Source organism: Tarenaya hassleriana, unplaced genomic scaffold (genome assembly GCF_000463585.1).
Source record: "Tarenaya hassleriana unplaced genomic scaffold, ASM46358v1 Cleome26, whole genome shotgun sequence".
In the NCBI taxonomy this organism is placed as follows: domain Eukaryota; kingdom Viridiplantae; phylum Streptophyta; class Magnoliopsida; order Brassicales; family Cleomaceae; genus Tarenaya; species Tarenaya hassleriana.
Genome location: NW_010965869.1, coordinates 1,695,019 through 1,719,136, shown reverse-complemented (window position 1 = coordinate 1,719,136; position 24,118 = coordinate 1,695,019). Strand labels below are relative to the sequence as shown.

At 38.2% G+C, this 24,118-nt stretch overlaps 2 protein-coding genes and 1 pseudogene across 4 annotated transcripts in view; 2 read left to right on the top strand and 1 right to left on the bottom strand.

Annotated features, from left to right (window-relative positions):
- Positions 1-794, bottom strand: part of LOC104816932 (pentatricopeptide repeat-containing protein At1g09220, mitochondrial) — a 2,262-nt gene extending 1,468 nt beyond the window's left edge. The window contains exon 1 of one of the 2 annotated variants that reach the window (XM_010545969.2): positions 1-794. In XM_010545969.2, coding sequence (XP_010544271.1) covers positions 1-667 — 667 coding nt within the window. In that variant the 5' untranslated portion in view covers positions 668-794. The other variant, XM_010545970.2, reaches the window with a different exon arrangement.
- Positions 795-1,857: 1,063 nt separating this feature from the next.
- LOC104816930 (uncharacterized protein At2g37660, chloroplastic) lies at positions 1,858-5,933 on the top strand. 2 transcript variants are annotated; one of them, XM_010545966.1, is made up of 9 exons: positions 1,858-2,171; positions 3,223-3,335; positions 3,432-3,485; positions 3,637-3,721; positions 3,999-4,104; positions 4,222-4,308; positions 4,403-4,500; positions 4,645-4,754; positions 5,748-5,933. In XM_010545966.1, the coding sequence occupies exons 1-9, from the start codon at positions 1,880-1,882 to the stop codon at positions 5,811-5,813; spliced, it is 1,011 nt and encodes a 336-aa protein (XP_010544268.1). In that variant the 5' UTR covers positions 1,858-1,879; the 3' UTR covers positions 5,814-5,933. The 2 variants fall into 2 exon arrangements, with proteins under 2 accessions (XP_010544268.1, XP_010544269.1); XM_010545967.1 differs by having other exon boundaries at positions 2,086-2,167.
- A 41-nt stretch (positions 5,934-5,974) lies between these two features.
- LOC104817084 lies at positions 5,975-17,408 on the top strand (annotated as a pseudogene).
- Positions 17,409-24,118: the final 6,710 nt, after the last annotated feature.

Below are 24,118 nucleotides of genomic sequence, written 5' to 3'. Positions count from 1 at the left end.
CCGCTCTTTCAAGTTCGCCCCAATTGATCAAACCACCTATCATCGCGTTCCAAGTGACCGGATTCCTCTCAGGCATTCCGTCGAACACTTTCCACGCATCAACTGTGTTTCCAGCAGCAACGTAAAAATCAACCAAAGCTGTTTGCACGTAGACGTGAGATCCGAAACCCAGCTTCATCGTCGCACCTTGAATCCCAATACCCAGTTCAAATATCCGCGAATTCGCACTCGCTTTCAAGAGAAAAGAGAATGTGAAACTATCAAAAGGAGGTAGCTTTCCGTGGATGACGGAAAGAAAATGGAGCTGTTGGAGTTGCCTGTAGAGTGAGTAAGCCTGAAGAGAAGATTTCCCAAGAGAATAACACCGAAGAAGTGAATTGAAAAAGAGAAGCCTTCCATCGTTTTCTTGCCGGAGTAGAAACCCAGCAGTGACCAAACGAGAGTGAATCTGCTGGATAATTCTGTCGTTGGTCTCATTCTTGTGAAAAAGAGACAGAATCTGCATAACATTTTCGAAATTCTCTCCCTCATTATCTCCAATGTCTCCGGAAGAAAGCGAAGAAGAACACGAAGACCAAAAACAGTGTCTGATAGTGTAAGGACGTAGAGATGTTCTAGAGGAGTAAAGAGGGAATTTTTTCGCAATCAGCATAACTCTCCCAAACATCCAATCATTTTCACCGTCAAACGGAGAATTCCATGGCCATCGTCGGAATTCAACCTCGGGTTTGAGTTTCAGTCTGCATCGCTCGAAGAGTGTCGGAGTACGGTGAGCCAATACACAGCCTTAAACAAATCGAACAACTGAACCAGAGCAACATTTTTACAAAATGAACAATATTTTTTAATTAAAAATCAAAACCAAACCTAAACCCTAAACCAGAACCATACCGGACAAATGTCTAGAAGTATTGGTTTTAATTTGGTTTGGTTTTTCCAAAACCCAATAAAATTTAAAAAATCGAGTTAAACCGACAATGGATTCTATTTGTGCTGTTTTAAACCCTTTGGATTATGAGAGCTTACCAATATTTTTTTTAAGCCTTTGGATTAATTATAACCGGAATTTTAATCTCAGTGAAATCTGATAAATTATAACTTTATGTTAAAATGGTAGTTAGATTAACACTACGTTAAAATTAGAATAATATGTAGTCCAGTTATTGTGTTCTGGAATAGTGTTGTTATATAATCTCAAGGAATTTTATAAAAAAAAATATATTCATGTAGGCTTGTATATTTTGTAATAAGCAAAATATTCAATAGATATTGATGATGTTATTTGAATCTAAATGACAGCAAGAGTAACAATATAACGAAAATTTTAAATATTTAGCAAAAATAAAACAGATCAATGAACCATAATTAAGAACCTTCTTCAAAAATGATTTTGCTTCCTGTGCACATGGAATTTATATAATTTATGAAATTTAGGGAAAGGGGATAAAAAGGTCCAAGTCTATGGTTTTCTATTGTTTTAGGGATATTATTTTATTTGTAAAAAATGAAAGATTAGGGGTCTTAGCGAGAGAAATATAAATATTAGGGGTTTTTATGTAAAATTCCTCCACTAAAATTAACTATCACACACTCTCTCCGGGGGTTTTAACCCTAATAACCCACTTGGGTCGCAGCAATTTCAGGGTACACCACCGAAAAAAAAAAAAAATTTGCGACCTTATTACGACTAATATATAACTAATATACAACTAAAATAAGAGTAGTTTATTAGTCGTAATAGGTTGTATATTAGTTATATATTAGTCGTAATAAGGTCGCAATTTTTTTTTTTTTCGGTGGTGTACACTGAAATTGCTGCGACCCAAGTGGGTTATTTGAGTAATATTCCCCTCTCTCCGCACCAGTAAGTTTTCCATTCATGGCTACCAATCTCCGTCTGCCTCCCGTCTGTGACTTCCATCCTCCGGCGACGAAATACCCAAAACGCACCCGGAGAATCTCCCTAATTACAGCTTTGCCACTAGCCTCTTCTTCTTCTCGTACTATATTCATCCGGAGAAACGAAACGTCGTCGTCGTTGACGACTACGACGATTAATGCTCTTACGGATGAAGCGAGGGAGTTGCCGGATTTAGGATCTCTCTATGATTCTCGGGATGCCCCTTTGTCTTCAAAGCTGGTTCTTGTTGTCGGCGGCACTGGTGGTGTAGGTACAATGCTCTCTATGGAAATTTTTCTGAAATTTGTGTCGTGCAATTTGGATTTTGGGTGATGGATGTCTTGTATGTGACTTGCTATGCGTGAGTATAGACGGGCGTAGATGAGGACACGAAACCGTGACTGAAGGGAGAAGATTAGGATGATTAAGGGACAGTGGGCACTGAATTTCTTACAATCACGAAGTTTATCTCTTGTTCGTTGCCACTTGTGTAATGGATCGTCGAGAGTGTGTTAATGCTTACATGTATGACAAAACGTTTGGATTCTCAGTCCTCTAGTTTCAATTTGGTTGGCTTGTAGCTTAGTTCAGTTCTCCTGTTGTTTAACTTTTATTCTCCTCCAATACCAAATGGTTGGTCTCATGATCAATCCAAAAGGTGGTCTAATTAGATTCTATTCAGTTCTTACCAAATCTTGGTTCGGGTTAGGAAAATTCGAACTGAGCTGAAAGTCATGGATGTTCGGTCTGGGTTGGGAGTGTTCGTTTGGTTTTGGGGTCAGCTGAGCTCAGTTTGGTATTGCATTTTGTTTGGTTTGGCTTTGCTTGGTGTTTGGGTTATTGCCTTAGGCTTGGTAAGGGTAAGTGAAAACCAAACTGAATGAAATCATACTATGTTTGTTTGGTTTTTTTTATTGGTCCAGTACCACTTGCGTTGATGAAAGCTGGACCAAATTGAAATGATTTGCGCAACCCATTACCAATCTCACTTCTTTGAATCGGGCACGTATGATATTTGTTGTGAGATGGTTTTTTCTAATGGATGAGGATTCTAATGTTTTCATATGCTAGTTCTGTGACAGAATAACTTTCTTCAACGTATGGAGTCTAATGTACGCCAAAGTATTATTGTCTTATTTCTTTAGCACTTTGCTTTCTTATAATGGTTATCTACTTATCTATAACTTGAAAGATGGATAAATGTGCTTCTAGATCCAAATAGATTATAATGTACGTTCAGCCTTCATGAAAGACCAAGGCTTTTTTTTTTCCGAGTATTCTTGGAATTTGTTGCCTGAGCGAGATTTCATTTTTATTATCAGGACAACTGGTGGTAGCATCATTGCTCAAAAGAAACATTAAAATGCGATTATTGCTGCGTGATCCTGAGAAAGCCACTATGTTATTTGGTGATCAGGACGAGAATTTGCTACAGGTTCTGATATTATTGTCTACCTTATGGATTGATTTATTTGCCTGTAAAGGTGCAAATGAATTTACTGTATCTTAAGTACTTCTTGAAATGTTATAGGTACGCAAAGGGGATACTAGGAACCTGGAGGATCTCGATCCATCGATGTTTGAGGTTTTTATTCTTCCTTTTTTCATGCTGGAAATCTTCCACAGCTTTAGTCATAAGACAACAGTTTCCATTGGTTATCGGATGTAGTGATTTAAGAGTTTGTGTTTCAATGTTACACAATCATTGGTTTGTCGTGGTTATAAAAATCATGTAGGCTGTCACACATGTGATTTGTTGCACCGGGACTACAGCTTTTCCATCAAAGAGGTGGACTGGAGAAAACACGCCTGAAAGAGTAGGTAAGAACATTTTGTTTCAAGTAACGACCTGCGGATCCTTTATTACTTCATCTTTAAGTTTAAAACGTTCAACAACATTCCAAATCTTTTTTTCTTAGAAATTCTTTCTTTTTATCTCATTTGCATTCAGCTATGTGGAATTATCCTACAAGGTCCTTAGATATATATATCCCATACGTGCTGCGTGGTACTGCAGTCTGTGAATATTTCGCATACATCAAAGTATTGTTGTCCTTTCCTGTCAGTCTCATTTGTTGCTTGGTTTCTTTTTGTAAAGACTGGGATGGCGTGAGAAATCTCATCTCAGGGTTGCCCATATCGGTGAAGAGAGTGGTTCTTGTTTCGTCTATCGGTGTGACCAAATTTAATGAACTCCCTTGGAGGTGGGACTAAACAAATGCCAAAACTATACTATACTATGATGTTATTGTTTGTGTTTATAATATCTAGTGATTTATTTTTTATGTTGAAGAACCTGGAGCTATTTATTGTTTCCACAGCATCATGAACCTTTTTGGTGTTCTCAAGTACAAGAAGATGGGGGAAGATTATCTTCGGGATTCCGGTATACCATTTACGATCATCAGGTTCGATGTTACATAACCAATTGATATCTCTTGATTTGTTCAAAAATGTTTAAAGATAATGTATACTGAGGTTTGGTTTTGATATGTTTACCAGAGCTGGTAGATTGACTGATGGGCCTTACACATCATATGATCTGAATACTTTGCTCAAAGCCACAGCTGGTGAACGTCGTGCAGTTATAATAGGTCAAGGTACGTGTGTTCTTCTGAAAATTCTTGGATGGTTTTGTTATGCTTTCTTTACCTTTTGATAAAATCAGAATCACTCGTGTTAATGTGTTGTTTTGTTTATGAATCTCCGTTTTCTCATTCATCTGTTTGTAAGTCTGCTCACAGGAGACAAGCTTGTAGGAGAGGTAAGCCGGCTCGTGGTGGCCGAAGCTTGCATACAAGCACTTGATATTGACTGCACCGAAGGCAAGGTTTACGAGATAAATTCCGTTAAGGTAATATAACACATTTATACATAACATGTAAAGACATATAGGATTTTGAAATCAAAATGATTAAATTAACAAAGTAGAAACCTAAGCAATCAAGTTTCTTCTAAACAACTTCACTGTTTGCTTTGATGTTTTTGCATCTGGACAACCACCTGCACCAAATAATGAGACCTCTCTTGAGGATTGACCATATGCAACAGAAGTTGACTAATTCTTACGTTTGCTTTTGTGATAGAACCCGGGATCGGATTCTATCAGAAGTACTATCAGTTCCTTGAGAGACGAGCTAATTTCCGAACTTTTGGTATTTTGAGGAACCAGAAAACCTCCAAACTCGATTTAACTTTTTTGAACCCTAATGTTTAGACAACATATATATATATATATATATATATATATATATATTTACTAGAAGCATGAAACCAGAATAAGGTAACTCTACTTTATTCTAACAAAGTAGACCTAACAAGTAAAGAAATCAAACCAAAGCTAACTAAACCTCTGTTAAGCTGTGTCTATCAGCTTGTTTCGCCTGATAAGTGATTCTTCCAGTTCTATCACACATTAGCATCAATCATGATTGATGTTGTTAGAACCCATTCTTGTCTGACGCTGTTAGAGTCTGATCGAGATCCATATTTGTGTTTGATATGGGAGTTGAGGTCACTGTCTGTTATGAATATGATTAATATTTCAGAGAATTCTCTACAGTCCTAAAAACCGTTTGTAATTTGATAAGCCTCCGGATTGTTTGACGTACTTTGGGAGATGTTTAGAGGGAGGATAAGGCCGAGGTCGAGTAATCTACATGTGTTTTCCGAGTCTTTGTTCTTTGTCTTGTGTCAGTTTGGGTTTTCTATTCGATCTAACCCTATATAAGGGCAGGTTTCGATCTATTTGGAAATCAACGAAAACCCGATAAAATCCATCGGATTCTATGAAAATGTTAAAGACTGTGTTGTTAGATTTTGGCTGAGTTTGAGAAACTGGTTGCAGGGGGATGGTCCGGGAAGTGATCAGCAGAAGTGGATGGAGTTGTTTAAAGCTGCAGAACCCAAATGAGACCGAACGCAAATCGTTTGTTACATTGGTTCCAGTTTAAAAGGGGAACTAGTTGGAGAGCTCTGTCGTCTAGGAAGACCAAAAAAAAAAAATTGTATATTGTTGTAAAGGGAAAAAAAATACACGAATTCGTGACATATCTGTTTATATATTACAATAAATAAATCAATGAATGAATGAATGAAATGTTTAAATGTTTCGTCGTATTATTTATGGTAACAAATTAATTTGCAAGTTGGCTTTCATTTATGGGTTTGTCTCTATGAACACGACAAACCCCGTACTTTTTAAGCCTAAAGGTTCATTCCATTAAAGTTACGCACAAATAAAATTAAATAAAATTAGAAATATAATGAGAGATCATTGGAGAGGGTTTTCTACAAACACGTTCTTTAAAATAAAAAAAAATCACTCCAATAAGCAAAATTTCATGATAACTCCATTCTCTCTCTAGAAAATATACCCTTTCTTTCTCTCACTATAAACTCTGTCACCTGGTTCGCAGGGGCATTTTACTCACATAACTCAGTAGCGTCGCATCAATTTCACGGTACACCTCCGAAAAACAGAAGGTATTAAATTTTCTTGGAAAGACAATAATACACTTAATGAATCCGTATAATTTGTTCGGTCGAAAACAATTTTATTATTGCGACTTCGTAATTAATTCTAAATATAGTTGCAATTGATTCTAAATAAGATGACAAAAAATTCATTGTCAAATTTTAAAAATAACTAAGTTTCTTTTGTGACTCTCATATTCATACTATAATAACTATTTCTTATTTTTTTAGTTGTATATCAGTTATACGTTAGGTTAGTCGTAACAAAGTCGCAAAAAAGAAAAAAAAAATGATATTTCGGATATTTTCAACTGAAAAGTCGTATAAAAGTTAAAATTTTTTTTTGACTTTTTACCTGGTGTACAGCGAAATTGGTGCGACAAGGTTGGGTCATTTTGAGTAAAATTCCCGGTTCGCAGCCGAAGATTCATCCGAAATCGGGTCGAGTCGTCGTCTTCCCACCGCCGCAAAGCCTCGTTAGTCTCGCCTTCTGGCGCGTTAATCCTCAGTCCGGAACCGGATTTAGCTCGGAATTTCTCCGAAACTGTGAGCGGAAAGTGGGAAACAAACAAAAAGAGAAAAAAATCGAACAGACCCGTACCGGCTTTTGTTTTCGGCGTCGGAGATAGATTCTCCGGCGGGATTCCAGGAGGTGTGTTTGAATTCGAATCCTAACGCTATCGCCGCTGTTGTTTCCGAATCCTAAGGCAATTTAAACGCGAGTTATCTTGTCTTTGTGACTATAGATTAGCGTTTCCCACGAAACTCTTGCTTTTTGTATCTCGCTGAATCTGATACGTACATCTCAGCGCTGAATTTCCCCTAGTTCGAACTGCTGTTTCAAGGGATGCTTTTGCGATTTAGAGATTAAGAGGGCTTTAGGGGCCTGTTCGGATTTCAGTATTGTTTTTGTGCCGTGGATCTGTTATTTTCTTTGTTCAGTCTTGTCAATCGATGCTTTTCGTTCTTGTAGGTCTCTGGCTGCCCAACGTTCTGCTTAGTGTGGTGGGTCCCTCAAGTGAAGAGGAGAGTGGCAGCTAATGTAATGATCTGAACTGTAGCTTCACTCGAACTGGTGTTTCCATGTATTGTTGATGAAGATTAGGTGTTCGGATATTTCACGTGCTCCTTTAATTTGGGATCAATCTTTATTGTCGTCAAATTATGTCTGTGATTATGTTTTCCCCGTAAAGTCTCTTTGATTGCCCTTCTTCTGCTGAAAAATGTATGGTACTGATAAGTTTGGCTTTCATTGTTGATTTGATTTGTATTCCGTGGTATTTGAAAGAATTGAGACACTGGTAAGCATCTGGATATCTTTTCTTTGTTCTTCGTTCCCGTCTATCTGCAAATCAAAATGGTAAACATTTTCACACCTTACACCTTGTTCTTTTTTTTCTTCTTCTCCATGTTCTTAGTCTAATTGAGAGACCAGTGGAGAGGATAGCAGTTGGGATTGACTGCAAAAACTTTTTGGGTTGAAGCTCTATTGCTTACATAAATTGCTTGCAACTGAGAAGATGGCTTTCTTTAGGAATTACTCAAATGATGCTATTTCACGTAGTGTTCTGAATGAAAAAGAGGAACAGGAGAACGCTGATACATTTCAGAGGTCTGCAGTGAATGAAGAAGTAGGTTGTTCTCATAGTGAGAGGGGTTTTGGCATAAACATGGGTGTGCAGTATCAAAGTGATGCTGATCTAGAGTGTAGTGATAGGCTGCAAAACGGGGTGACATCTGATAATGTTGTTGGCCATGAGGATTCCAATTTTCAAGCCTCGGGTAGGAGAACAAGTATATCTGGAAAACGGGATTCGACATTTTGGAAGGACTGTCAGCCTATGGGACAGAGAGGTGGCTCTGATTATGTCCAAGATTCATAATATGATTACAAAGATGCAGACAATTTTGAAGATAATCAATCAAACGAACCCAATGATAGATTCGTATATGAAAATGAGGATCAAAAAGTAGTGGATAAGCATGAGAGGGGCCAAACTGATGTTCCAGCTGATGAGATGTTGTCTGATGAATATTATGAACAAGATGACGAAAATCAAAGTGATCTTGTGCACTACTTAGGTTTCAACCATCCTACGAATTCTAGATCACTGCCGAAGCCCGCAGCTGCTAGTAATAGCAAGTCAAGGTCTTCAAGAGCAGTGTGCAGAAACATTGATGATGATGACGACGACGATTATGGCAACAATGATGATGCCAGTGCCGATTACGAAGAAGTGGAAGATGGTAACTTAAAATTGTTTTCCTGCTGATATTTCGTTGTACTTTTTGTGGGTAAATAGCAGCTGAACCTTGCCAAGTACTTCTTTTATGCTTCAGTTATGTTATCTTTTTTTTTAAACAGAGGAAGACCTTGAGGATGATGATTTTGAGCCTGATGATGCCGTAGCAGGTGCTAATGCAGGGAAAAAGGTCTGAATTGTGGAATTCTGATTGCTAGATGAAATATTTGTCATGCGGGGTTTCATATTACCGAAATATAAAACACATGGAGAAACGATGTCTGGATTGTTTTTTCTCTGGATTGTTTTTAAAAAGCATGCTTGAATGGAGGCAAACTTAAGGACAATTAACCTGTTGTGTTCTGATGTATAGCTCCTTATTTCCCATTTTCTGGGGTTTTTCTTAATGGCTTTTTTGCGTGGTTATGTATAGCATGACCAATATTGGGAAGGTTCTGGCAAAGATGATGAGAGTGATGAAGATGTCATTGTCTCAGATGAGGATGATTATTATTATACGAAGAAACCTAAGATTAGACAACCAGCTAAAGGAATTCGTAAATTAAATTCTAGTCGTGAGCGGATGTCGTCCCAAGCTTGCAGTCGGCAAAAGAAGAAACAACTACATGAAGAGGACTACTCAGCAGAGGACTTTGATGATAAGAGTGTTGAGGATTTTAAAAGCATTATTACCAGAAGAGGCACAGTTCTCCGAAAAACCAATGGAAAGCCCACCAACAATTTAGGACAAAGTAGTGAAGTCCGCACCTCTACTTCGTAAAGTGTCTTATGTGGAGAGTGAGGACAGTGAAGATGTTGATGATGGAAAGATGAAAAAAGACCCAAAAGGTACCATATACTCGCTGTGCTGTCAAGGTTATGATTGTTCCCACCTTTTATAACTTATGTTTCCTCGTGGGAAGCTTGGGAAATTGAATTGGGTTAGTTGGTAGGGTGAACTGATAACGTGGGCCTTTAATTGCATTCTCTTGTTGTAACTGTTTTTCTGCTTAAGGTATAATCTTTATTTTTGCGTCTTGGAAACGATGTAGATGTTAATTTACTATGCATATTATCCTTCTTGATGGTCTGCAACCAGATGAATGATAAAGTTAGAATTAACAAGAGCCCAAAATTCTTTGTCTGGTGTGTGCTTTTGTTTCTGGAGCAGTTTTGATTACTTTTCAATGTTTCTTATTATCGGGATGACAAATTAAAAAAAATACTATGCTGTAGAGTAAGATGTATTTATCCTTTGACTGGTCTGTGGTGTTTTGGTCAGTATGTACTTCACCTTCTGATTTGAAAAGGCTGGTCATGTTATGGTAACATAAACTGGATATTTTTCTTGTAGAGTAAGAGATAGGAGGAAAATTTGCATAATTTGTGACCCTGAATACTGTCATCTTTATCATTCCTCATACCCTTTTAATCTTGATTGGAGATAACTAAGCCCTTTGTCATACTTCTTTCTTGGGTTTTCTGCTTATATCATTTGCTAATACCTCTATAAATGGCTTCACAACAGAATTTAACTAAATACAATGCAATTACTGGAAAATAGATGGCCAATGGTTCTCATTTCTCAATGTATCTCATAACATTAAGTTCTGAGGGGCATCATCTGATGCATGAAAATTATTATGTGCAATCGAAAAGCTACACAAAGTCCTCGAAAAGAGCCCTTCGCTTGAATTCAATTGGTGTTCCTTCACTACGTCTTTGTTGGTCGGGGTAATTGGAAAAGAATTATTTGTTTAAAAATTTTCTGCCTTGTTTGTGGTTACAAAATTTTCTTCTTCCCCTCTTGTATGACTGAGATTACTGCATGCGGTGGAAAGTTTTATCCCATTGTTCATTTATGATTACCATTTTCATTTATTTGTGTAGTAAGTTTGCGAAAGCTTGACGAGCAGCCTGAGTGGTTAAGGGGAGGGAAGCTTCGTGACTATCAGCTCGAGGGTTTGAACTTCCTTGTTAACAGGTGTGTTCTTATCCCATTTTTGAGAGTTGGTACATTCATCGTTCAATGAAAAGAAGAGAGACCGACTCTCTTGTGAATTGCGTGTGAGGAACCTCAGATTGATGTCTGTTCTGTGTAATGGTCTGTTTTACATCTTGTCACAGCTGGCTTAATGATACTAATGTCATTTATCCGACGAAATGGGCCTAGGAAAAACTGTTCGGTCAGTCTCGATGCTTGGTTTTTTGCAGGTTAGATTCTATCTTTTTTTGGTACTCCTAATCAGTTGAAATTTTGTCCTCTCTTGATGCATTTTCCACTTTTTGGTGGGTTATATTAAGGCATCTCAGCTTATTTTTATTGCAGAATGCGCAACAAATTCCAGGCCCCTTTCTTGTTGTCGTACCTTTGTCAACGTTATCTAATTGGGCTAAAGAATTCAGAAAGTGGCTTCCCGATGTGAATATAATAGTATATGTTGGCACTCGAGCAAGTCGAGAGGTGAGAAACAGACCATTATGAAACGTTAGTATTCTGCTATCTGCTGAGTTTAAGAGTTTTCCTGATGTCTCAATTGGATGGTCTATGCAACATTTCTAATTCACTGGGCTGCTTTATATTTGAATTGTCTAATCCAAAGTGAATTGCTGGTGTTGCTTTTGTCACCTTCATAAAGAGTCTGTAAAATCTTCTCTCTCTTCCAAATGCTTTCTGAAAACATGGTATGGAATGGAAGTTCTTATCTGTTTGTTGCTCCTTTTTTCCATCACCTGTTTTAAGTTGTAACTTCAAGAGCAACTGAATTATCTTATCATATTCATATTATTTGTTGTGCAGAATTGAGAATGTTAACTAAAAAAAGCATTTTCATTTTTGTAGGGCTCTTCTAGATTGTTTTTAGGTTTTCTCTTTTCATTTCCTGGTAGGAACCGCTGTTTGTCTCTAGCTGATTCATTTTTGTTTTGCTGACTTAGTCATATTACTAACTTTAAACTTCTTGGTTTCATATGAAAGATGCATTTTTGCATATAGAACACTATATTGCCTTCGGTTGATTAAGCATCCTTCTGCCTTTCTTAGTTAGACATTTATGTTTATTACAACCTTCTATTTTCAGGTGTGTCAGCAATACGAGTTTTACAATGATATGAAGGTTGGCAGACCCATAAAGTTTAATGCCTTGTTGACTACTTATGAGGTGGTTCTGAAGGACAAAGCTGTTCTTTCTAAGATTAAATGGAATTACCTGATGATTGACGAAGCACATAGACTGAAAAATAGTGAGGCACAGCTCTACATAACCCTTTTGGTATCTAACCTATCCAAGAACTTTATCTATCGTCATTGCTTCATTTAATTGATCAGAACGGAGTAGTGTATTTGTATCTGTAGGAATTTAGCACCAAGAACAAGTTGCTTATAACCGGTACTCCTTTGCAGAACAGTGTTGAAGAGTTGTGGTACTTCTTTTTCTCTCTTTGTTAGCTTTTCTCTGGTGGAGCCAAATCTGTTGTGTATTCTTTTGGGTTCAGTCATCCTGAAATCCCTTCGTGGTTTGAGAATACTCTTTTTCTTCCCTTCATCATAGAGGGTTGAGGACTCCCAGTTGCATTTTTATTTAATGGCTTTGATAACGCTGATGAAATAGTACTGATAATAATGTTGATGAAGATAATGCTGAAGATGTGTTTCCATTGGCATTAACAATGCCCATAATGATTTGTTTCAGTTGCTTGTACCTCATAATGTCTTGCTAATTATTATTTATTGAGTCTTCCTTTAATTGGTTTAACACAACTCTTTCACAGTTTTGATGGAGGAACACAATAGTCTTGGTTATGTTATCTGATGAAGAAACTTTTGTTAGTGGCAGTTATAAGGCATTGAATTGTTAAATTCTCCTTTTTTTGTCATCTACGTACCTCCAAATGATGCTAGGTCATTGAGTTATTTGACAATGCTGATTTTTGGAAACCATGTGCCATGTTATAGGGCCTTATAGCATATGCTTTTCTTCTGTTCTTGGTTTATAATCACCTGCTTATTTCTCTTCTTGCAGGGCTCTGCTCCACTTCCTTGATCCTGACAAGTTTAAGAATAAGGATGAGTTTGTTCAAAACTATAAGAACCTTAGCTCATTTAATGAAAATGAGGCAAGTTTGTCCATTCAGATAATCGTCTCTTGTATTTGTGAAATATCCTTTAACCGTAACACATTTGTCCACTATGTTATATTTCTTCTATGCTCAGCTCACCGACCTCCATAAGGAATTGAGGCCGCATATTCTCGGAAGAGTGATCAAGGATGTCGAGAAGTCTTTACCCCCAAAAATCGAGCGCATACTAAGGGTTGAGATGTCCCCTCTACAGAAGCAGTAAGAATTAATTTGTGGCCAAGGCCTTTTCGTATGCTGATTATTTTAATTTTTCTCAAGTATTTTCTTCCACTTGTTCTGCTTCAGGTATTACAAGTGGATACTAGAAAGAAACTTCCATGATTTGAATAAAGGAGTTCGTGGCAATCAGGTTAGTTTCTTCGAATATATATGCTCCCAATTTCTCTGATTTGTTTTCACTGATAGATATGTTAATATATATTCCCTTTGTATTGCTAAGATTTTAGAGGAAAACTTTTTATCCTTTTACTTATTGCTTTAAGAATTCTTTTTATTTTACATGTATTTCGAAATTAAACTAACACAATGTTAGCTAAAACCAACAGGTTTCACTGTTAAACATCGTGGTGGAGTTGAAGAAATGCTGCAATCATCCTTTTCTATTTGAAAGTGCAGACCATGGATATGGTGGGGACATAAATGATAGCACTAAGCTGGAGAGAATAATCTTAAGCAGCGGGAAGCTAGTTATCCTACACAAGCTGCTTGTCAAATTGCGTGAGACTAAGCACCGCATTCTTATTTTCTCACAGGTGTGATTTATTGATTTTTCTTGAATTTGTGATTTATGATGTTTATGCTTCTATCCTTAGATATTTCAAAATTGTCTTGCTATTCCTTTCTATGTTTGTTCGTATTTTCTTTGTTCTGAATCTGAAATATCTGTTTTGCGCTAAAAGAAATTCCAGGTTAACTTATTTTATTTTAAATTCTTTTTGTCATCAGATGCTTCAAAAACCAGCTAGGTTCATTAGGTTTTAGAGTTTTAGATCTAGTTTTGATTTTTCCTTTCACACTTTTTGTTGGAATGTTTTCTTGCAGGGTTACGTTTACAAGTTCATGCACCCTTGGTTATTGAATTAATCATTTTGTATTGCTTCCGTTATTTGAATGATACTTAATTACAGATGGTAAGAATGCTAGATATACTGGCAGAATATTTGTCTCTTCGAGGGTTCCAGCTCCAGAGACTGGATGGTAGTACTAAGGCTGAGCTCCGCCAGCAAGCAATAAATCATTTCAATGCACCTGGTAGTGATGATTTTTGCTTTCTTCTCTCAACACGAGCTGGCGGACTGGGCATCAACCTTGCTACTGCTGATACAGTCATCATATTTGATTCTGATTGGAATCCACAGAACGATCTGCAGGTTTTCCTCTGACAAAACCCTTCTTCCTTTGCATTTCATATGCTTTTATCCCATTCCGCTGAAAAGGGAATGCATATCTTATATTGTATCAGGCAATGAGCCGAGCTCACAGGATTGGGCAACAGGAGGTCGTTAACATCTATAGATTTGTCACAAGCAAAAGTGTTGAGGAAGATATCCTGGAGCGTGCTAAGAGGAAAATGGTATGGCATTCTTTATGTTACTTAATGCTGATGCATGTACATGAATTCCTAACTGGACAAATGAACTTCCCTGTTTCACATGCTTATCTTGATGAAGTTATCTTCTTAATGTGAAGCCCTGATGCGTAGGCCAAGGGGTAAAGTTTATGCTGAATTAGTGCGGAGAATGTTTGTGTTTTCCTTTATTGTTAATTTGTTTAGAACAAATAGTACTCGCTGGTGCATACGGACTTTTGGTTTTACCAACGTTATTATGTCAGCTTGTTATCTTGAGAGGATGCCTTAACTATCGTCACAAGATGGAGGTTAAAATTTCCAACAACAAAAGTCATGGCTTATCTTTTATCAGTCTTATCTTATCTAGTTTCATCCATCTGCTTAATTTTGTTTTCCATGTTCTCTGTGCTTCAAGAGTTGTGATGCATGTTTGAAAATTAAATTAGTCGGCGATGAGACAAGTTAGCAGCTAAGGTTGGGTTAAAAACTTTGCTTTCTCATACTGTTGTGTAACCTTTTTAATCTGCCATGTTTATCGTAGGTTCTTGATCATCTGGTCATTCAAAAGTTAAATGCAGAGGGTAGGCTGGAGAAGAAGGAAACTAAAAAAGGAAGTCGCTTTTAAAAATGGTTATCCTGGTTTTTTGGATTCCTTGTAAGGTTTTAATATCTTTTGGCCTTAACATTTGTATCATTCCAGAATGAGCTTTCTGCAATTTTGAGATTTGGAGCAGAGGAACTTTTCAAAGAGGAAAAAAGCGATGAAGACAGCAAAAAACGGCTGTTGAATCTGGATATTGATGAAGTTCTTGAGAGGGCAGAGAAAGTAGAGGATAAGGATGCCAATGAAGCTGGACATGAGTTGTTGGGTGCTTTTAAGGCAAGCTGTGGCGTCCCTCTCCTCTTTCTTATTATGTTTTAGGCAAAACGGAATGATGAAGAAAAGGAAGCAGACCAGATTTCTTGTCAAGTCTTTTATGTCTTCTATTGACCCCATGCATTTCAGGTTGCCAATTTTTGTAGTGCGGAAGATGATGGGTCCTTCTGGAGTCGGTGGATAAAACCTGAAGCTGTAACCCAGGTATTTCTTATTTCATTCTTCTTGATTAAGGCTGTTATCACTCTTCCCATGTATTTCTTATTTCATTCTGTATTTGTATTTAGTGATATATAAGCATCTGTTCTTTTGTACAGGAATCTCTTGCTCCTCGAGCTGCTAGAAGTACTAAGAGCTATGTGGTGCCTAATCAACTGGAGAGGACTAGTAAAAGAAAACAAAAAGGATCTGAGTCTATGGAACAATCGGAGAGAAGCCAGACGCGCAGGAAAGCTGAATGTTCTGCTCCCTCAACTCCAATTTTAGAAGGGGCTTCAGCTCAAGTGAGAGGCTGGTCATATGGAAACCTGCCTAAGAGAGATGCACAACGCCTTTACCGTGCAGTATGCCAAAACTTTTCTTCTTTTCTGTTTGCTCTCTGCATATCTATCTGTAGATACCCGAGAATGGTACTTCTAGTTGGATGTCCATTTAATTGTTTAGACCACTGCAATTAGGTTGCACTCAATTTTTTTTCCTTTCCCACCTCAGTAAATCCTCATGTGCTTATGAGTCAGTTTTAACTTTAAATGGCCTCATTTTTCAGACTATTCTTTGAGAGAGCCATTTACTGGATGAGCCAGAACCGCATACATAACATTTTCTGTATCAATAAACCACAGATTGCTAAACTTTTTATTGTTTGATTAGGTCATGAAGTTTGGGAACCAAAACCAAATCGCCTTGATTGCAGAAGAGGTGGGTGGTGTAGTTGAAGCAGCTCCAGATGAAGCACGAGTTGAGCTATTCGATGCTTTAATAGATGGCTGTCGTGAATCTGTTGAATCAGGGAGTTTTGAACCGAAGGTTAAATTTGAAATCAGAAGTTTTGAAATTGGGACCCTGATGATTATCAGTGTTCTCAAAGAATATGTTGAGGCTATAAATGGTTACTTTTGGCAGGAGCTTGCTGCAGCTGGAGGAAAAAAATCCAAATGCTAAAGCAGTCGGTAAAAATTCTAAAAAGGCTAAAGGTAATATTGTCGACCAATCTACCATGTCTGCAAGAGATAGGAAAGGGAAAGCAGGTTCTACTAATGTCTTGAGGGCTATCAAAGATACCGAGCCTTTAGCAAAGGAGGAAGGAGAGATGTCTGATAATGAAGAAGTTTATGAACAGTTTAAAGAACAGAAATGGATGGAATGGTGTGAAGATGTGATGGCCGAGGAAATCAGAACACTGGGACGCTTACAAAAGCTGCAAACCACGAGCGCCAATCTTCCAAAAGAGAAGGTATTTTTTTTAATCTGCAATGCTGCCTCTTGTCTGGCCTTCAATCTCAGAATTCCCATTGTGTTCACAACAGGTGCTTTCCAAAATCCGGAGTTATTTGCAAATCCTTGGGCGCGAAGAATAGATGAAATAGTCTCAGAACATGAAGATGATTTTTACAAGCAAGATAGTATGCATCCGCCACTCTGATTTAAGCATTCTGGTCATACTTTTAGCGGTTATTAATTATCCATGTTTCTTCTGCCTTTTTTCCAACTCCAGACCAAGCCTCGTACTGTTTTTACCTGAAAAGCAAATCAGAGAAAACTTACGATTGCATCGTTAATGGGAAATTTTAAATGCAGGAATGGGAACGAGACTGTGGAACTATGTTTCAACGTTCTCAAATCTCTCTGGGGAGAGACTCCATCAGATCTATTCCAAACTGAAGCGGGAGCAAGGTGATGGGGGAGGCGTTGGACCATCGCATATCAATGGCTCATCTTCTGGTTACATAAGCAGAGACAATGGTCACATTGCTCACTTGCAGAGGCAACCAGGATGCAGAAATGCGCCAAACTTCCTAGCGCAGCCCCACATCCCCACGGACATTGACCCGACAAAGTTTACATTTCTGAAATGTTCAATCATCAAATACATGGATTAGAAATGATTTGTGTATTTGCTAGGATATTTGCCGGCCCACGGGTTTTTGTGTAATATATATATATATACATATTCCCCAATCCTGACATCATCTCATTCATTCATGCATATGTATTCTCAATCTGCGATCATGGTTGACAAGAATGAAATAGGAGAACACGAGAAGTTCTTAACGTGGTTTTTAGAGGTTCAGAATATGAAACGTTTCATATTTTATGTGAGGCGGTCCGAGAAATTCACATAGAGATTGTTTGGACTGAAAATATCTACGCATCCTCTTTGTCATCCGAAAATTAAAAGGAGATTGAGCTGCAGCCATATTCAGAGTGACCCTTCTTTCCGATTTTACATTTCCTTTAAAGACTTGGATCTTCCTTTTGATTTCCTTTGCATTTGAATTTTTCCATTGTTCTGATCTCTCCATTATTTTTGTTGGTTTTATCTTAAACTAGGATGTCAGGTACATTTCGTGATAATAAAAAGATAAAAAAATAGATAACAAATGTGGCTGCAGCTAAATTATTTAGTATTAAAAAGTTAGTTTTTTAACAATTCTCTATATTATATAATATTTTTATATTTTTTATACTTATATATACATTTTATTTATATACATATGTATAAAAGATTGAATAAATGTATATATGTATATGATTAAATGTGTGAATATATAAATGTATATAATATATTTACCTATATACATATATATAATTTATATTTTAATCGGGTCTACGGGCCGGACCGATCCGTCCCGAATACGCTTTTGGCCCACAATTTTCCAGGTCGGCCCAACCCGATCCGAAGAACAAACGGGCCTTGATTTGTGAAGCCCAAACCCGTAAATTTTATGGACGAATTCGGGTCGGATATCGGACCTCGAACTTTTTTGACACCCCTACTTTAAGCCATCAAATCACCCCTAACCCCCCTTCCTCCCATGTTACGAAGGGACATTCCATTGGATAATGATTAGAGTGTCAATTTAGGCACGAAGTTCGGTTTGATCCCGTCTTACAAAGCAATTTTACAAAGCAATTTGGACGGGGCGTTCCAGTTTGACTCGATCCAAACCCAAATATATAGGGTCAAGCTTAGGGATTGGTTATATAGGCCTGAACCCGAGTCCAAAATCTTCAGGTCGAGTGTAGATTCAGACCGGATCGATCGAGCCGGCCCGATTACTACACGTACAATTTGTCAAGCAAATTCCATATTCCAAAAGTGGTATGCTCCTATATGACCTTTCTCAACATCTAGCCGCCGAGACCTTGCCATTGATCCAAAAGCATCAAAAAGAGTTTTGTCAGTCCGGGCGGTTTCTACAGTTTTAGCGATAGTTTCCAAAGGAGAAGTAGTGTCCCCTTTTGATGTTCTTGGATCATGTCCTATTCAGAAGGGTTTTGTCATGGGAAAATTGCAAAAATAACCCAACTTGTCGATTTGTACTTCACGCCATGACCCTCTAGGTTTAGGGTTTTAAAAAAAAACCTAAAATAACGAAAAGACTAATTTGCCCATAAAATATTGAATACGTGGCAACTCACTGGAAAACACGAAACGACAACTCTGTGTTTCCAAAATTTTAAACAAACAAACACGAACGGTTTCGTGACGAACGTTTTCTCCTCTCCTCCTGTTTCTTTCTTCAATCGCGAGTAAATCTGTCGGTTTCTTCTTACAAAATCGTCTTCTGTCGGCACAAATGACTTCGTCTTCGGCTTCTCCTTCGGTTACTGCTTCGATTTCTACTTCAGAAGATCTACAGGTACTGTATACTCGCCGAAAAAACTGATTGCGTCGTTCATCCTCTCTTTGTTTCGGGTTTAAGCTCTAATGTTCGAGTCGTTTGGGTTAGAAAAATTAGGGTTTTAGGTAAAAGATGGAGATTTTCAGAAAGACGAGTCAATGAGAGTTGAATTTTTTGGTCAGACGGTTATATTACTCGAATTAGTAAGACCCATGAAATGGGTAGACCAATGAAATGGTCAGACCAGTGAAATGGTCAGACTGTGAAGTGGACAGACCAGTGAAGTGGTCAGACCCATGAAATGGTCAGACCCGTGAAATGGTCAGACCCGTGAAATGGTCAGACTCGTGAAATGGTCAGACCCGTGAAGTGGGTAGACCAGTGAAGTGAAGTGGTCAGACCCGTGATGTGGTCAGACCCGTGATGTGGTCAGACGAGCGAAGTGGTCATACCGGTTAAATGTCAGACCCGTGAAGTGGTCATACTTCACTGGTATGACCACATTTATAGTCATCATAGCTTGTCTTGTCAATGTAATATAATAAAACTGATCGTGAGAGTTAATCTAATTGTTAAGCGTGTTTTGTCCTCACTTGCACACTTACCGGAAAGTACTTCCCAGGAGGTCACCCATCCTAAGACTACTCCAAGGCCAGCACGCTTAACTTTGGAGTTCTCTCATTTTCATATTTCTATTTGATATCTCTACTTTGACCATATTATCATATGATTATATGAGTTTAATATAATTTTTTAAACCGATGAATCTTGCAATTTCGAACAGGTTTGACCGTCTAACCATGGTATGACCATCTGACCGTCTGACCATTCGGGTACAAGCCGCATTAAATTCAAACGATTCGTGTGATCAATCAGTCGATTCTCACCATTTGAAGTTCAATTAGAATGATTAGAAAGAGGTTTAAAGAGTACAAATGATTAAAAAAAAGTTCAACAAGTACAAATAATTAAAAAGAAGTACAAGTCCTACACATGACTAAGATGGATGCACCGTGACTATCTCTCCATTAGCAAATATATCAGCTGCAATCTTTTCGCGTACATAATACATCACTTGATCATTGACCTCTGACAATAGGTTTTCTTCACCCTTCATGAGTGCTTCCGCGAACTTCAAGGAGTACAAGCCACATTCATTTCCGGTTTCATTATGAGGTAGGTCTTTGACAATATCAATCATAAACTTCTTTGTGAAGTCAATGAATCCGCTACCGCACAATGCAAAGATCTCTGGAATGACACTGGATAAATGACTTATGACTTTAAGTGTCGCTTCCTTCATCTTCCGGTTGCAGTCAAATACTTGAATCAATGATTCCTGAAAGTCCACTTTAATGGTGATCCAGTGGACGCTAACATAACGATTCTGCAAAGACGGAATGTTCACCACACTAACGAAACCTTTGTACCGGTCCAATCTTTTATTCCTACCATCAAACGGTAACTCGCCAGTGATGTATTTTTCAAGTTCTCCGAGCTCTGTCCGGCCCGATTCCCACCATTTGAAGTTTTCAATGCATTGAACGTCGCAAAGAAAGAAGGACGTCCGCGTCTCTTGTGCACTTCCACTATTCACAATACGGTTCCGTATCTCATGTAATGCTTCGTCCATATGCTGTAAAAACAAAAAAAAACATACAAGTCAGAACCTTAATGCCACAAATAACGAAAATTTAAAAGTTTATGAATACAACACTTACGTTGTTATCGAGCCATATGCCTTCCATTAGAAGATCTTCCCAAAACTGTGATGGCCTAATCACATTCAGACCCGATCTCCAAAGTCTCTCTTCACTTGGTTTTTTCATAAAGTTGAATAGCGCGGTAGCTTTGAGGGTGCTTGTTTGAACAAAACTCTCATCGCGGAAGGGACAACCATCAATTACGGGCTCTTTCGGGCACCATATATAAACCGACTTCTCTTTTGGTACAAGAGGTTCAGAGATCGTACCTTCGCTGTCCACCTTTTGGTTTTTGGTCTCTCTCTTCTTTCTTTGCTTTTTGGGTTGTACATCAGCCGAACCAAATGCAACGTATGGACTCTTGATAGTTTGTTTTCTTTTGCGTTTGGGTCTTCCAGTTGGAACCTCCAAATTCGGTTTCGATGTATCCTCTACATCCTTCTCTGCACCCTTCTCTTCTTCATCTTTCTCTGATGCATCCTCCTCATCAGACTTCTCTAATGCATTATCTGCATTCTCCATACCCTTCTCCTCCTCTACATCCTTCTCTGCACCCTTCTCTTCCTCACCTTTCTCTGATGCATCCTCCACACCCCTCTCAGATTTATCCTCTGCATCCTCTGCATTTTTCTCCTCTTTCTTTGATGCATCCTCCACACCGCTGTCAGATTTATCCTCTGCATTCTCTTTATTGGTCTCTGATGCATCCTCCACACCTTTCTCTGATGCATCATCTGCATCCTTCTTTGATGCATCCTCCTTAGGAGGTAGGTCTCCAGTATCATCGACATGCTCCAGATTCACATGAGCAAGAAGCTGATAATGAAAAGATTTGTGGCACTCCGAATAATTCTGATGGTGATATGGAGGATGATGAAGAAGGGATTTCTGCTACTCCTCCAAGGCATATCGAGATTGATGTTAAGCATGTCGATGATACTGGAGACCTACCTCCTAAGGAGGATGCATCAAAGAAGGATGCAGATGATGCATCAGAGAAAGGTGTGGAGGATGCATCAGAGACCAATAAAGAGAATGCAGAGGATAAATCTGACAGCGGTGTGGAGGATGCATCAAAGAAAGAGGAGAAAAATGCAGAGGATGCAGAGGATGCAGAGGATAAATCTGAGAGGGGTGTGGAGGATGCATCAGAGAAAGGTGAGGAAGAGAAGGGTGCAGAGAAGGATGTAGAGGAGGAGAAGGGTATGGAGAATGCAGATAATGCATGCATTAGAGAAGTCTGATGAGGAGGATGCATCAGAGAAAGATGAAGAAGAGAAGGGTGCAGAGAAGGATGTAGAGGATACATCGAAACCGAATTTGGAGGTTCCAACTGGAAGACCCAAACGCAAAAGAAAACAAACTATCAAGAGTCCATACGTTGCATTTGGTTCGGCTGATGTACAACCCAAAAAGCAAAGAAAGAAGAGAGAGACCAAAAACCAAAAGGTGGACAGCGAAGGTACGATCTCTGAACCTCTTGTACCAAAAGAGAAGTCGGTTTATATATGGTGCCCGAAAGAGCCCGTAATTGATGGTTGTCCCTTCCGCGATGAGAGTTTTGTTCAAACAAGCACCCTCAAAGCTACCGCGCTATTCAACTTTATGAAAAAACCAAGTGAAGAGAGACTTTGGAGATCGGGTCTGAATGTGATTAGGCCATCACAGTTTTGGGAAGATCTTCTAATGGAAGGCATATGGCTCGATAACAACGTAAGTGTTGTATTCATAAACTTTTAAATTTTCGTTATTTGTGGCATTAAGGTTCTGACTTGTATGTTTTTTTTTGTTTTTACAGCATATGGACGAAGCATTACATGAGATACGGAACCGTATTGTGAATAGTGGAAGTGCACAAGAGACGCGGACGTCCTTCTTTCTTTGCGACGTTCAATGCATTAAAAACTTCAAATGGTGGGAATCGGGCCGGACTGAGCTCGGAGAACTTGAAAAATACATCACTGGCGAGTTACCGTTTGATGGTAGGAATAAAAGATTGGACCGGTACCAAGGCGTTAGTGTGGTGAACATTCCGTCTTTGCAGAATCGTTATGTTAGCGTCCACTGGATCACCATTAAAGTGGACTTTCAGGAATCATTGATTCAAGTATTTGACTGCAACCGGAAGATGAAGGAAGCAACACTTAAAGTCATAAGTCATTTATCCAGTGTCATTCCAGAGATCTTTGCATTGTGCGGTAGCGGATTCATTGACTTCACAAAGAAGTTTATGATTGATATTGTCAAAGACCTACCTCATAATGAAACCGGAAATGAATGTGGCTTGTACTCCTTGAAGTTCGCGGAAGCACTCATGAAGGGTGAAGAAAACCTATTGTCAGAGGTCAATGATCAAGTGATGTATTATGTACGCGAAAAGATTGCAGCTGATATATTTGCTAATGGAGAGATAGTCACGGTGCATCCATCTTAGTCATGTGTACGACTTGTACTTCTTTTTAATTATTTGTACTTGTTGAACTTTTTTTAATCATTTGTACTTTTTAAAACTCTTTCTAATCATTTGTACTTTTTAAAATTATTTCAAGTTCGCGGAAGCACTCATGAAGGGTGAAGAAAACCTATTGTCAGAGGTCAATGATCAAGTGATGTATTATGTACGCGAAAAGATTGCAGCTGCTATATTTGCTAATGGAGAGATAGTCACGGTGCATCCATCTTAGTCATGTGTACGACTTGTACTTCTTTTCTAATCATTCTAATTGAACTTCAAATTGTGGGAATCGACTGATTGTAACACATTGGACACAATTGATTTATGTTGGTAGATTTTTTTTTTCCACACGAAATTAGAACTCTAAAACGATGAAAATGTATTCTTATAACCCTTATACAACTTTTCTAATCGTTTGAATTTAATTTAGGTCCTTTTTTTTGTACCAGAATGGTCAGACTGTCAGACGGTCAGATGGTCATACCATGGTCAGACGGTCAGAACTATTCGAAATTGCGAGATTCATCGGTTTAAAAGTGTTAACATCGTAATAATCATCTCGTATGATCGATTTATCTAGTTGAAATTGGTCGTAGCAATATGGACTGAGCATCTTCTTTTGATGCCAAAGTAACTCTTTCCAAAGAAGATCTAAACTACTAGTAGTGTTTGTGTAACACATTGGACACAATTGATTTATGTTGGTAGATTTTTTTTTCCACACGAAATTAGAACTCTAAAACGATGAAAATGTATTCTTATAACCCTTATACAACTTTTCTAATCGTTTGAATTTAATTTAGGTCCTTTTTTTTGTACCAGAATGGTCAGACTGTCAGACGGTCAGATGGTCATACCATGGTCAGACGGTCAGACCTATTCGAAATTGCGAGATTCATCGGTTTAAAA